The sequence below is a fragment of the Melozone crissalis genome, unplaced genomic scaffold, assembly GCF_028551555.1.
Source record: "Melozone crissalis strain CALT ecotype California unplaced genomic scaffold, PUWL_Pcris_2 ptg000029l_1, whole genome shotgun sequence".
Taxonomy (NCBI): domain Eukaryota; kingdom Metazoa; phylum Chordata; class Aves; order Passeriformes; family Passerellidae; genus Melozone; species Melozone crissalis.
The window spans coordinates 19,257,147-19,272,500 of NW_026535807.1; the positions used below are offsets into that span (position 1 = coordinate 19,257,147).

The window sequence follows — 15,354 nt, forward strand, 5'->3', positions numbered from 1 at the left end:
CATGCCAGACCGTCCTCTGCTTTGCCCTGCTGCTGATGGCAGAAGGCTGTAAAGGTCGATTTTATTTGGATGTTTCAGGTTCCAGAGTCCTTCTCCGTGGCCATAAGAGGGAATCTATAAATCCTTGTCAAAAAATAAATTATTTGTTAGGATGTATAGCCCTTCTGACCCGTAAAGAGGAGACAAGAGAGATGATTCAAGGAGAAAAGCGAGGCTGCAATCCATCCCTCCTGACACTCCCTTCTCTAGGGGTCAAGGTCATTTAAGAAAAGGCCTCATTTGAATTTTTCCCCTTGGACTAAGATGAATGCTCTGTATTTCTGTAGCCCTATTCCTTAATAGTATTCTGAGGGAAGAGGTTTCAGTCCACTTTTCCCAGGCAATGTTCTGATGCAGAACAGCACCGTTCAATTTTAATAACTCTGCATTGCTAGAGAACTGGATGGATGCTGGTCAGACAAGCCAAGCCAAATGAAATCTGAGCAAAATTCTAAACTCTAACATTTCTTTTGGCTGAAATGAAGATGCCAGGTCAGGCAGTGGCTGTGACATCACTGGGATGGACATTGGGGAAGGCACTGGAGAGGCCACATCAGGAGCAAAGTGCCCCTGGGAAAGAGCTCAATATAAATATAAATAACAGCCCTGTGGCCATTATACAACTGGAGCAATTTGTTGTCACACACCCATTATTGAGTGCAATCTGAATTTCAGTGGTCCAATCTAATGGCAAAATATTTACGTGGGTTCCAGCCACAGAGCTGCAGCACTTTGGGAAATGGTTTTGTGCTCTGGATAGAAAAGGCATTAAGATAAATAAACTTAGCATTGCTAAGTATTACAGTAAACTTAGCACCTTCAAAGGAGTCATTAGGTAGGAATTGTTAATATTTCATCTGTTGGCAATGAAACTAAAGTTGTGTAATTCAGGTATAAATCATAACATGCAAGTGTGTGGGCCTTAAGAATCCAGGAAGAATTGAGGTTTTATGAAGCCTCAAATTCTATTTTAATAATTCCCCAAACAGTGCATTTAAACGTAAATCAGCATGAGAATAAATATGTATTGGCTAATTAATTTAGAACACAAGAGTGGCAGCACATACCAGCCAAGAGTCTGTTTCACTGCATTTGGTGTGTGTTTTGTGCATTGAATTAGTGTTTAGTTCTTACAGTTTGTTTTCTAGTTCAAAAATAGAAGAAATTTCCTGCTCACCTGAGGGAATCCCTATTTTTTTCTTGTCCTATTAGGCTAGGAAAAGTCTTGGTTTTCTGCTGTTTGAAACCTTTTCTTGGGTGAGTTTTTCTCTTTTTATTGGACAAGTTATTCTAGTAGTTTTTAATGCTGCCAGTGCAAGCAAAAGGTGTGCAAATAAAATGAAAAATTACTGTCATTATGTGACATCTCTCTTATGGCTTAGCTGGGGTTGAACTGAACAGAAAGAAATATTTTACTTTGAATTACTAATTTTCTGTGTAGGTAAATTCTTTGGAAGGGAGCACTAAATCTGAATCCTTCAATTCCCAGCCACTTAACCAAGTGATAAATACAGAACAAGCTGGTTAACTTTGGAATGCATTTTGTTCCTGAGAGCAGAGCTGTGCTTGGTCTCTCGTCTGAATTTAGTGAGAATTGATTTTACCGAGGTTGCTGAGCAAACCTTAGGACAGGTTTACAGTCAAAATCCTCTCAGGTTAGATGAGTGTGAGCCCATGGAGATGTGTAAATTCAAATCCACTTCCTACACTCACTGACATGTAAGAGGAGAGAGAACAGAAAAATGCCACATATCCACCCGATGGAGCTGCTGGGAAAGGCTGGGCTGATTCTCAAAGCATGGGTGAAACAAAAAGCTGTTTTCAGATTTCTTCCTGAAAAAGAAAAGCTGTTAAGTGCACTTAGATCTCATTAGTCATTTAACCTTCACTTGCAGGAAGTGGGATTTGAAACACATGAGAAATGCGTGTTCTTAAAATACCAACATCCTTAGGGCATGGGACAGGGCAGAAATCATGCAAATTCAGTGACCCCACACCAGTGGCAGGTATGTTATAGTGAAAATATTGCAATTTTACTCTGAATAAGCATCTCTTCTAAAATAACAAGCATGCGCTTTTGCTCCTCTGTGCAAGCAGCTGCTCCTCCTGGGCAGGAGGGCTCGAGCTGGCTGCATTCCCCAAGCCATGGCACCTCCTGCACTGTCCAGGTGCCCAGCCCTCCCTGGCACTGCCACCTCGATTGGAGCTGCTGGCAGTTGCCACTGCCCTGTGCAGGCAGGAGGAAGGTATTTCCTACTAAAAATAAAAATAAAAATAAAAATAAAAATAAAAATAAAAATAAAAATAAAATATATTAGAAAAAAGCAGGCATATCAAGTGTCCATGGCAATGCCACTGTTTTTCCCACTTGCTCAGCTCCACCCTTGGCACCTTTTGGGCTGCTCCTCCCCAGTCTCCCCTGCTCCTGCTGTGCTCTCCCAGGAGCTCCAGTGGCCCCAGCAGCTGCTGCTGCAGCTTTCTTTCTGGATTTGGAAATCTTTCTGTCCCATAAACAAGCAGAAGTGCTTCAATTCTTTCAGTTCTGGTGCAGAAAAGAGTGTTTGTAGAGCTGGGCTGGTTTATTCCATTGGGCAGAGTTGGGATGTTTTAATTTATTGGGCAGAGCTGGGCTGTTTTATTCCATAGAGCAGAGCTGGGCTGGTTTATTTCACTGAATAAACCCAGAGCAGAGCCACTTTTATATCACTGGGCAGAGCTGGGATGTTTTATTCCATGGGGCAGAGCCACTTTTATCCCATTGGGCAGAGCTGGGCTGTTTTATTTAACTGGGCAGAGCTTGGCTGGTTTATTCCATGGGGCAGAGCTGGGATATTTTATTTCATTGGGCAGAGCCACTTTTATTCCATAGAAGTTTTATTATATTGGGCAGAGTTGGGCTCTTTTATTCCATTGGCTGGGCTGTTTTATTTCATGGGGCAGAGCTGGGCTGGTTTATTCCATTAGGCAGAGCCACTTTTATTCCATTGGGCAGAGCTGGGATGTTTTATTCCATTGGCTGGGCTGTTTTATTCCACTGGGCAGAGCTGGGATGTTTTATTTCACTCGGCAGAGCCTCTTTAATTCCATTGTGCAGAGCTGGGGCTGTTTTATTCAGCCTGCTCTGAGCTGAGGCAGGGTGGTTCTTAGGGAATGAGCTACCCTGTGTTCCAGGGAGCTCCAGAGCTGGCTGTTAGCACATTAAAAATCGTATTAATAATAATAACCACGTTCTGTCAGGATGGTGGCCCTGTAGCACAAAGGAGAGCAGTGTTTTGTGATGATGGAGCCTTGCAAACTGCCCTGGTGCATGAGCTCAAACCTGGAATAAGCTCTAACTAAAGCCTGGCAGAAGGCAAGCAAGTTCAGCTTGAGCAATGCTGTTTGCTCCAGTGGTAACAAAATATAGAGAATTTATAGGTAAAAAGGTGATTCACATACTGTGCTATTTAATAAATGAAACCTGCAAATATTCCTCAATTAAATACCTTAATTGAGTTTCAGTCTGCACAGAATTGCTGTTCATCCAGAATTGCTGTTCACACAAACCTTCTCTGTGTGCTACTGTGAGGTTTTGGTCAATAATGCTGACTCTGATGACTTGTCCTGCCCACTGTGGAAGCAAACCTCATTTTATTTTATTTTATTTTATTTTATTTTATTTTATTTTATTTTATTTTATTTTATTTTAATTTATTTTATTTTATTTTATTTTAATCATCCCAGCAGTCACACCTGTGTTCCCAGACTGTGCCAGCAGATACAGCCACCACCAGTTTGCCCCTTGCAGGCAGGATGCAGTGACAGTTTCTGGAGTGTCCCAAACCCATTTTGGGAGTGCTGCCTGCGTGTTTCATTTTGATAGCTGACATTGTTAGCAGCTGTGGTGTTATTTATGCAGTTTGATGGAGTTTGTGGCTAAGCATGACACAGTGGCCCTGCCAGATAAACACTGAATGTTGCTTTTGACCCTCAGTTAGTTCCAGCTGTCCCCTTTGCAGGGGGTTTTTTTCCCAGAAAAACCCCAGATGGATGAAAAGTTATAAATGCAACGCTGTTTTGGTAGAATGTGAACTACTGCCATGGAAGAGATTCCCTCCTCTTTCCTCTTATAAGGACAGAAAACTTCTCTCAATTATTTTTTTCCTGTGCATCCTGTGTATTCTGTGCACCTTATTTGATGTGTTGCTTGGTATAAGCAGAAATGTTAAGGACAGAAAACTTCTCTTAATAATTTTTTTTCCTGTATTCTGTGCATCTTATTTGATGTGTTGGTTGGTGTAAGCAGAAATGTTCACTGATTGCTCATTTTAAAAATATTTGTACTATTGAAGCCATGTGGTAAAGCAGTTAACTATTCCATGCATATCTAGTTTATAGGCACAGTAATAAGAGAGTGATAAGCTTTTAGTGTGAATGATTTATTTCATTTTGGGGAAACAAAAAATGTCATGTAGGAAATTCCATGAGAGATGGCAGAGTGCATTTCTTCTGTAATATTCTGCATTTGTACAGAATGGTGGTTGTCTTTTAAAACACTGAAAAGCTCAGTCCAGGGGAAATATTCTAAAATTATGTCCAAAGGACAAGTTCTGGAAATATCTTAGAAATTTAATCAGAAATATTTAAAAAGAAATTTGATCTCATGAAAGAGATCAAATTTGGGTCAATATGAATGTTCAATAAGCATCCATTATTTCAGTTTCACACAGAATACTTTATCATTGTTCACACTCCAGGAAATGCCATAAGATTTAAAATTATTTTGCTGATTATATTGTCATTCCCAGTCCATCGTTAACTGTATTCAATCAGGGATGCATTCAGTGTCTGCTCTGTGTAATCTGGGTGCTTTTGAAGCTCCTGAACCTGAGGAAGAGGGGTGAGTTTTTCTGCACACAGGAATGGTCCTGCCAAGCCCCCTGGGACACCGAGAGATGCTGATGGGCTGTAAACTCCCAGTGGGAAAAGATTGTTAAAATAGTACAATTGGTGTTCATCTCCATTTATTAACAAGTGCAGGGGTGCAAATCTTTTTTCTATAAGAACTGAGAATTCAGTGGGAAAATGGAAAGTTAAATGATTTTTAAAACTGTGGAATCTGCACATGAGCAGATGGCGGCAGGGTGGAAGTTTGTGACGGTGTTCACAGGGATTCTTGGATGAGGGAAGAGATGAGGATCTGACTCCATGTTTCAGAAGGCTGATTTATTATTTTATGATATATATTACATTGAAACTATACTAAAAGAATAGAAGAAAAGGTTTCATCAGAAGGCTAGCTAAGCTAAGAATAGAAAGGAATGATAACAAAGGTTTGTGGCTCAGACAAAGAGCCCGACCCAGCTGACTGTGATTGGCCATTAATTAGAAACAACCACATGAGACCAATCACAGATGCACCTGTTGCATGCCACAGCAGCAGATAACCATTGTTTACATTTTGTTCCTGAGGCCTCCCAGCTTCTCAGGAGGAAAAATCCTAAGGAAAGGATTTTTCCTGAAAGATGTCTGCAACAGAAGTTGTCTGTCCAAACTTCACCAAGCTTCTTTTTGGACAAAAATTAAATCCAGCTCTCCTGAGAACCCAAACTTTGGGCTTTCTTAGCACTGACTATTCAAACCAGTGCTGCCAGTGCACATTTGTTGTGGAGGAGTTTGGAGTTTCTTTCCCAGGGCAGGGAAGAGCTCACAGTAGCTTGTGGGTTTTGGGGATGCTCCTCCTCAGCCGCCGGCTCCCGAGGCGGAGCTGGCACACCAGCTTTTTGGAGAACTTCAGAGCCCACGCCACTAGAAGGAGGGTAATTACTGCCCCAGCAATTAAAATGAGGTCTCTCCAGAAGAACTGGAGACACTTGGTCGGGAGAAGCCTGGTGCAGACACCCAGGTCATTCCCAGTCAGCTGCCCCAGGGGCTTCATCCTGAGCGGAGCGGGGCTGGCGCAGCGCAGCCGGGCGAGCACGGGCGCGGAGAAATCCTGCAGCCACAGCTTCGGGTACAGGATGTGACAGTCACAGTGCCAGGGGTTGTCCCACAGCCGCAGCTCCTGCAGGTGGCCCAGGCTGTCCAGGGCCCCGGCGGGGATGGAGGCCAGGCTGTTGTTGTGCAGGTGCAGGATGCGGGTCAGGCGGGGCAGGGCGGGCAGGGCGCGCAGCCCCCGAGAGCTGCAGTCCACCCCTGTCCCCCAGGGCTCCCCCAGGGACCAGCAGCTGCACTGGGATGGACAATCCTCCCCCAGCACCGTGGGGAGCAGCAGGGCACAGCCCAGCACGGACAGCAGCTCCATCTCCAGCTGCACAAACAACAAGAAGTGAGGTTTATTAGTGCGGTTCCACAGCGGTTATTGCTCGCCCAGGTTTAGGTTTCTGGAATAAAATCTTTGTGGAAGAGGTTTTACAGTGACGTCTGTGAGTCATCGAGAAAAGTTTGACAAGAGGATCCATGTTTACCCCTGAAAGAATTCCCTACCAAGGTTGGTGACATAGAAACCAAGAAAGAAAGAAGGGTAAATAAGTGAAATCTGCAACTGCTTATTCCAAGAAGCACTTTGCTTGTCTCTCCTGACCAGTGAGTGAAGTGTGAACTTATGAGCTTTGTAAGAATGTAGAACAAGCATGCATGCTAGAATAAAAACAGTGTTTGAAGCCTTCTGGAAACAGAGTGTGTTGCTTTGTATTCTCTCTGTCTCAACTATGACAAATGTTTAGCTTTCTGTATGTCCCACAGAATCACTCTCCCCAACTTCAGCACAAACACTGAAGACAGAGCACAGTTCTTCCCTTTCCTCTCTGGTTCATTGTTTTCCCTTCATAATTGTACAAAAAATATTATTGATCGAAATTCTGGGCCAGAACGTCACCAGGAGTTGACGGGGAAAACCAGTTTAGTTTTAGGCAAAGGTTTCTATTCTGCTTTTATATTATCATAGATCTAGAGTTAAAATTGTGTGTTTAAACCAGTTTTCAAACTGAAACTTAAGGGATTGAATAATTGTAAATGTCTGAAAATCTTCTTTCTTTCTGAAGCTGAAATACTCATCTTACCCATCTCCTGTGTATTTGTCAGTGAGTTGACAAATACTCTGTGGTTCCTCTTTGTGTCCTGTGCCACCTATTGCTTATTTTTTTCTCCCACATGTTCCTCTGTAACTGCCCAGACTTAACTCTGCTCTTGACAGTCATCATTTACCTTCTGTATTGTGCTTCTACCCACCTCCCCACCCCCAGTTTTTTTTTGCTAGGATGGTTCATTAACCAATTTTTGACATTGGTACATACACTACATTTTGTTTTGTTCACCCTTAAAGCCTACTGCAGCTGTTAAGATAAACTGAAATCTAGGACTGGGTATTCTGAGTATCTTTGCTCTGAACCCAGATACTCATCTGTGATTTTTCAAGAAATCTACCAGAGCTCTTTTTCCCAAAGTAAAAGGACAGACTATGACAGCTGGCTAAAAGAAGTTAATTGTTATTTATGGAAAAGATGCTCTCTTCTGATTAAATATAGAAGCAGCAAGAAACCCAAACTCAAAGAGAAACCAGAACTGGGTCAGAAATGCAGAAGGGAGAGCTGGGGAGGTGCTGGCTGACACTTACCCTGTCTGGCCCCTGTCCCTGTGCTGCAGTGGGGCTGGCAGGGCAGGCTGAGTGCTCAGAGTCCCAGGGAAGTGTGGCAGGGCAGCTTTTCCTGTGCAGGATGGGGCAGCAGCCCAGAGCTGCTATTTATGGTTGTGTTGTGGCATCAAGTGCTTGGGGTGGGTCTGGTGCTTGCTGCAGGCAAGAGGAAATGCTTTGGGATTCTTTTTTGTTCCTAATGTATTTTTCCTACTGCATCTGACAGGATCTGGAAAAACTCATCTGAAATTTGTGGGTTTTTTTTATCTCCAGAAAATCTCCAGGTATAAAAGTAATTTTGGGCCTGAGCTGCTGAGACACACAAGCCCCAGCAGATGAGGGGGGTGAAGTTTGCCTGTGAAATTGAGTTTTTCTGTATTAGTCAGCCAGGTTTGTTTAATATCTGCCTTTTCACCATTTAATAAAACTTATAAAAGGACACCATAACATCAAAATAACCATGGTAGGCAGGTGACATCATTAAGGGATAGAGAAAGACAGGAACAGAGAAAGGAAATATTAATGACATGGAATTGAAAGAGATGAAATTGTGTTGAAGTCACCCAAAATATAGTGTTTATTTTGGTAACTCATGTTCAAAAATGATAACTCAAACTACTGAAAGGAAGGTTTCTGAAATAGCTGTGTGTATTTCCCTGCAAAGCCAGTAAATTAGGGTCATACAAGTTTGTAATATGCATGTATCTGTTCATCTGAACACAGAATGCCATGTCTGTGTGAAAGGAAAGAAAACACAGGATTTACTTTTCAATTTCATTGTGTGTGCAAAGTTTTGGATGTGAGTTTTCCTTTGCTTTAGGTACCAGCCATGAGCACACAAGAATTCTGATGGCAGCTGGCACTTGGAAACCCAGCTGGTTGTGGGTCTGCTGTTCCAGTCAGGCCAGTTCTGGGCAGTGTTGGTTTGGGGACAGGCTTGGAGCTCTGTTCTGCTTTTGGAAACGAGGCCCAGGTGAGGTTTTCATGCTGCAGATGTGCAGCAGACCTGTGGTTTTGAGCTGTCCTTTCTTTATAACTGGCTGCTCCTGGGAGGAAAGGTAATTTCTGGTGTATAAATTATCCTGGCAGCAATTCTTCATGTCTAATTTTTACTTATTTTTAAAGGACTTTTCTTCATTAGGTCTAATGAGTTACCAGGAGCTGGAACTTCGTTAAGAACTTCCTTAAGAAAATGCTTTACTGTGTATCTCTGCTCTTTGGCATTTGAAAAGACAATTCAGACAGTGCCAGGGGGAAAAGACAAAAACACTTCAAAGCCTGTTAGAATTTTGATCTTTTCAATGAGATGAGGAGATGATTCCTCCTGTGCTGAGGTGAGCAGTTCATCACTCCTGTCAGGTGGGGATGGCCGTGGGTGCACTGCTCATGGTGCTTCCATCCTCAGGTGCTTCCCCTGCCTCTGGGGAGCACATCCATGGATGTCTGTGTGCCCTGTGCCTGCACAGCCTGTGCCTCTGTGCTTCCCCTGCCTCTGGGGAGCACATCCATGATTCCATGAATGTCTGTGTGCTCCCTGCCTCTGGGGAGCACATCCATGATTCCATGGATGTCTGTGTGCCCTGTGCCTGCACAGCCTGTGCCTCTGTGCTTCCCCTGCCTCTGGGGAGCACATCTATGATTCCATGAATGTCTGTGCTTCCCCTGCCTCTGGGGAGCACATCCATGATTCCATGGATGTCTGTGTGCCCTGTGCCTGCACAGCCTGTGCCTCTGTGCTTCCCCTGCCTCTGGGGAGCACATCCATGATTCCATGAATGTCTGTGTGCTCCCTGCCTCTGGGGAGCACATCCATGATTCCATGGATGTCTGTGTGCCCTATGCCTGCTCAGCCTGTGCCTCTGCACCTTCAGGAGTGCTGCCACAGGATCAAAACCTTCCTGTCTCACAGTGAAATCAAATGCTGTGTTCTTCTGCACAGACAGCATCTAGATGCCTGGACTCCACACTCCCATTCTGTGCTGTCCTGTCCTGGATTGTCAAGCAAATTGTATTTTATTTACCACCTGTAAGGCAGTTGTCTTGTGTTCAGTGGGCAGTTTCCCTTATCTCTCCCACAACTGGGGAGACACCTGCTGATAACAGCTACTGAATGTCACTGCATGGCTGATAAGAACTACAGCATCCCATGGGGATATGTGAGCCCAGAGGGAGGAGCCAAGCATTGCTACCTGGATATAATCTGGAGATTCTGCAACACCAGCACAGCTTCCCCACTGGATTTCCCAGAGGAACAGCAGCTGCCTCTGCCCCTGGATCTTCAGAGGAAGAGACTGCACCTTTCTACAGGATTCCTGCTCCAACAGAACCACACCTGACACTGCAGGAGGACTGCAGCCAAATTTCCAATTGGACTGCTACCAACACCCTGACGCACAGGATGTCAGGTTGTGTTCTGACTCTGTCAGTGTTGTTTTAGTTTACTGCATTGCTTATCCTTTTATTTTCTTCCCTATTAAAGAACTGCTATTTCCTGCTCCCATATTTTTGCCTGAGAGCCCCTTAATTTAAAATTTATAACAATTATAACAATTCTGAAGGTGGGGGGTTACATTTCAGGGGAGGCTCCTGCCTTCCTTAGCAGACTCCTGTCTTTCCAAACCAAGATATATTCTCAGTTAGTCCTGTGTTCCTCCAGGTGTCCTGGGGGTGGCAGAGGTGCCCAGATGTGCCCAGCTGTTCCTGCTGAGTCCCCAGCCCTGTCTCCTGGCTAGTGCTCCAGCTCCCTGAGGAGCTCAGGGTGTGCAGGGAGTGGCTGCCAGAAGCACCAGGCATTTGCATTTCTGATTTTAGGGCTTTTTGTAGGCCGAATGAGGATTCTTCATTTAAGAGGATTTATTAAGAGCCAATTTGGAAAAAAAAAAAAGTTATAATCTGCTATAATCTTGTTAGGGTATGAAAGTAAATTTTTTTTCCACAGAGAGAATCCATGTGAAGTTTTTGTGAGCGAGAGAGGCTCTGTCTCCTCTCAGTGGAGAGGGATTTCTGGACACCCTCATGTCCCAGACAACCCCTCTCTCCTCACCGCTCCCTTGAAGCCCTTTTCTCTGGATCAGCTCTCCCTGGAGGCCTTGGCTCCTGCAGTGAGCTCTGTGGGGCTGTGTGTGATCATCCAGGGAGTAAAAGGGCTGAGGGAGATTACTGCTCTCCTCCTGCTTCAGAATAAAAGCTGCAAGCTGGAGATAAATGAGCAGATCAAACGTGTGACCTGCTGGGAGCAAACTCAGCCACAAGATGCCATTATCTTTTCTAGTCCCTTTTAAGGAGTTCCAGGTGTTTATTGCTGACAGTGACCTCTTCTTGACCAAGGAAGGCAGAAGTTTTCTCAAGCACTGTTTCCATTCCCAGAGCTGAAAAAAGTGCCCACCTCACACTGCTAATGCACAGCTTCTCATTTAAAATCCCTCACCTTGATTAATTCTGCTCTTCTGTACTTTCAAATAGGTTTTGGTGAGAGCAGACAAACCAAAATAGATTTTTGTAATTGGATGTGAGTCACTGGTAATTAATGAATTCTACAAATAAGCAAGAAGGATTAAAAAAAAATCAATCACAAAATTCATTCTCACATCAAGGAATATTGCTGGCAGAAATGAATTAAAGAAAAACTGTGGTTTCTCTCAATGCAGGAGCTATTATTGCCTGAAGGCCAAAATATTCCTCCTACCTCCTTCACTCTGCAGAACTGGCTGCCAAAGCCTTCTGAATGTTTCCATATAGGAGGGCTCAGAGTTTCCTCCTGTCCACATTTTTTTCCTGCTGCACATTTATTGTGGTTTTGCTGATGGGTTTTGCCTTGTCAGATCCAAAATCTCATTTCCTCAGATTATTCCACAGGCAGATAAAGTCTTGTCATTTAGGAAATTCTTCTCCTAAATGGTACTCCCCCCATTTTATCAAGAAATTCTCTCTCCTCCCGCCGGTTCTCATCGAGAACCTCCCTCTTTGCTGTTTTCCTCATTCACAATTTCACCGGTAATTTCTTATTTTCCCACTAGATGTCGTCCAAGTTATTTTGTTCTCAAATTCTGAGCATCCCCCCCAGTCGGCCCTTTAGCTATAATTTCTCAGTTCAAAAGAATTGCCTGAAAGAACGAAATATTGTGTTCTTTTTAGGATATTCTTTTCCATTATCTCCAAGATACAAATAAATCCAAGGTACAAAATGCGTGTATTAAGTGATTTGTCTACATCAGAGGGCTAAAAGCACATGTTTGTGTTTTGTGGAACTCGGGGGGTTTTGAGCCTGTTAATGAAAATATTCATGGTCAATTTGAATTTGCACAGCCCTGGGCTGGGCAAGCTGGAGGCTCTGTGCCCCTCTCTGCCTTGCTTGCTTGGCTCTAATGAAAAGCAGATCTTTCTCTAGCTCTTTATGCACAGTCACTGTCATTAAAAATACAATGCAGTGTTCCAGGCAGGCACAACACCACACTGCATTTATGGGAATGTTTTATTTAGGATTGGGATTGGGCTGTCAGAGCAGATCTCCGGCTCTCTATTTTCCGTGTGTGCCTTTATATTAAATTAAATGGCAATATTCCCTCTGGAAATCCCTGGGTTTTGTGCGAATGGAGGTTCAGTGCTTGGACCAGACTAAAGAGAGTCCAAAGCAACCCCTCCTGTCCTGGAATAAATGGTTGCATGTGGTGTCCTCAGTTCCAGATGATTTCACTGCTCTGTTCCAGCTGTTTGGGCCATTGGTTGCTGAATTCCCAGTGTGACAGAGAGCTATCCATTAATGTGCCTTGTTCCAGCACTCTGCTAGCTCTTCAGGCAAGCCTGATAAAGGTGTTTAAGCACCTTTACCAATTTATTGCATAACAGCTGGAGTAGGGCTGGGAAATGCATGAGATTGTTCAGCACTCTGAGTGTTGTGGTGTGTCCTTGTTTGAGGAGAGTGGTGACACAATCAGCTCAGTCATCAGCTAAACTGTCCTGGTTTGAAAGGACAGGTGTCTGCTAAGGAAGGCAGGAACCTCCCTTGGAATGGAAAATGTAAACCCCCTCCCTCTGAATTATTATAATTTTGAAATTAAAAGGCTTTCAGGTAAAAATATGGGAATAGGAATAACAGTTCTTTACTAGGAAAACTAAAAATTCAAATGTAATAGTACATTAAAAAAACCCAAAACCCACTGCCAGAGTCAGACCGTGCCCTGTCCCCTGTGTGTCAGGGCGGTGTCCCAGCCCCATCCCAGGGGGGCTCAGCCCTCCTGCAGTGCCAGCTGTGGCTCTGCTGCAGCAGGGATCCTGCACAAGGGGGGAGTTTTCCTCTGCAGCTCCAGGGCTGCTGCAGATGGGCCTGGGCTCCCTCTGGCAATGCAGGGCAGCAGAAAGCTGCTCCTCTGGGAATGCAGGGGGCAAAGGCTGCTGGGGTGCTCCTAATCTCTGATTCCATCTGGTTTGGAATGCTTGGCTCCTCCCCTGGGCGGAGCTTCTCCCCATGGGATGATGGAATTTCATCAGCCCCGCAGGGACACTCACTGGCCCATTAACAGAAAATGTCTCCTGGAAGGAGGATGGGTTTGTGGGAGAGATAAAGAAAACTGCCCAATGAACAGAAGATGCCTGCCCCACCTCTGACAGATGGCAATAGAATAAACACCCCCAGCCATATCTTGGAAACGTTTTCCAACCTAAGACACTAAACCCTGTTATTTTCTACTTGTAGAAGGCAGGGCATTGAACTCTATGGCCACACTGAGCAGTTGTTCTTGGTGAGATCAATTAGATATTAATTAGTGTATGATATAAAACACTGCATTGGGAAGGTCCCGGTCATGAGTTTGCCGTGGCAACTCACTGTGGAATTTCACTCACTGTCCATAACTGATAAAATGGTTATTTTTATTATGTCCTTTACAAAGCTATGGCTTCCTGGGTTTTGAAATAAACCAGTCAGCTCTTGGTACATATCCAGTCATGAATTACTTTTCCCCAGTGAGAGCAGCTCTAGTCCCAGTGTTGCTGCCCCACTCTGACTGTGGGCTCACCCCTGCAGATGTGCCCAGCTGTTTGCTGTGCAAGGAACTGCAGGGGAGTTTGCCCAGACTCCTGAGCACTCGTGGAGAGCCCCAGAAAGTCACTGCAGACAGATCTGACCCGGTTCTGCTGAATTCCTGCTGCCAGCAGCTGGGTTGGTGGGAATGTTTCACCCAGGAGGAGATGTCAGAGTGCAGAGCTGTCCTGGGCTTGGGAGCCCTGAGCAATCCCCAGCTCTGCAACCACAGTGTTTGCTGCAGGATGTGAGATAATTTTATTGCCAACCCCCATTTCCAGTTCTAGCATTGCATCCCTAAACCCTGATATTTGCATTTCAAAGCCATGTAGAATATTTAATTTATTTTTTTTAATGGGCTTGATCTTTTGAGCCATAAGAGTCCACATTTTGCAAGTCCTGCTCCTTCAGGTCCTTCAGGCTGTAGGTTGCTAATGAAAGCTGATCAAGTGCCTTGGGTTCTGAAAGAAATCCTTTATATAGTGTGACCTGTGATAAAATCTCAAGAGCTGAAAATGCTGCTGTGCTAATCCTATTATTTCCTATCACGGAATGCTGATACACAAACAATTTGGAGAGTCAGTTTGATCAAGCTGGCAGCTGAATTAATCACATGGTCACTTATAGCAGGGTATAAATAAGCAGCAGTTCCTCTGAGGAGAGCTGTACATTCATTAAAAGATGCTGCAAGCCTCTTCCTGCAGTATGTAATTATCTCTTTGCCCTCATTTGGTGTCTCCAGCCCAGTGTTGATGATGCATCCAGTGAAACTTCCTACAGTTAATGGAGCAGGTTGGAGGTTATTTACAATTTATTTCCTCATCAGTTTTGATAAATCCTGGTGGTTTGATGCTGTCCTGCAGTACCACTGGTGGTGCCATCCCCCCCATGCTGACAGGCACAGCTCAGCCACAGCTCCTCTGCCTCTCATGGGGAAACAGAGCCTGGAATGGTGTGGAGAGCCTGGTTCAAACATGCTTAAAGAAAGAGGCCATGAAAGTATACAGCTGATGGAAAAGTAAAAGGCAGCTGTAAAGCAGCAGTTCCCAGGCTTGATTTTGTAAATAACTAGGTTCTCAGGCACATTTTTTATAAACAACAGGATTCTCAGACAGTTTTCTCATAACAGATAAACATTCTGTCCTTGGCTGCTCTGGGAACAGATATGAAGGTTTTGAGAACTTTTCATATCACGGTGAGAACACAAATCTTGGTTTCAATAAACAAACCACAGGTATTGTAAACAAAAGGAGGGGTTAGAGTTTTCTCTGTAACCTATCGTGAGCTCGGATTTTGCAATATGCATGAAGTTAATTAACACTGTTATAAAAAGTGATTGATTGGTTCAATAAATTGGAGTCGATGCTCATCAATCGGATGGTTGTCTCCCTTCACTTCAATAGAATGGGAGCAGAGCTCCCTGTGCTCTCTCAGCAGCACCTCTGAAATCCCTCAGGGTTTGCCTTGTGCCTTGGCTGTTTGTGCACCTGCATCTGCTCCAGCTAAAGAGCACTGCTCAGGTTCTGTGGCTACAGAGGATCTGCCTGCTTTACTCTATTTTTTTCTTCCTTTTTGTTTGTTTGTTTGTTTGTTTGTTTGTTTTGTGGGGGTTTTTGTTTGTTTGTTTGTTTTGGGTGGTTTTTTTTTAATGAGGAGTCATCCCATGAACTGCTCTGAATTATGA

At 44.1% G+C, this 15,354-nt stretch overlaps 1 protein-coding gene across 1 annotated transcript; it reads right to left on the reverse strand.

The window, feature by feature from the left end:
• Positions 1–5,725: 5,725 nt before the first annotated feature.
• Positions 5,726–6,322, reverse strand: LOC128939980 (platelet glycoprotein IX-like). Its single transcript, XM_054281300.1, has one exon. The coding sequence runs from the start codon at positions 6,320–6,322 to the stop codon at positions 5,726–5,728; it is 597 nt and encodes a 198-aa protein (XP_054137275.1).
• Positions 6,323–15,354: the final 9,032 nt, after the last annotated feature.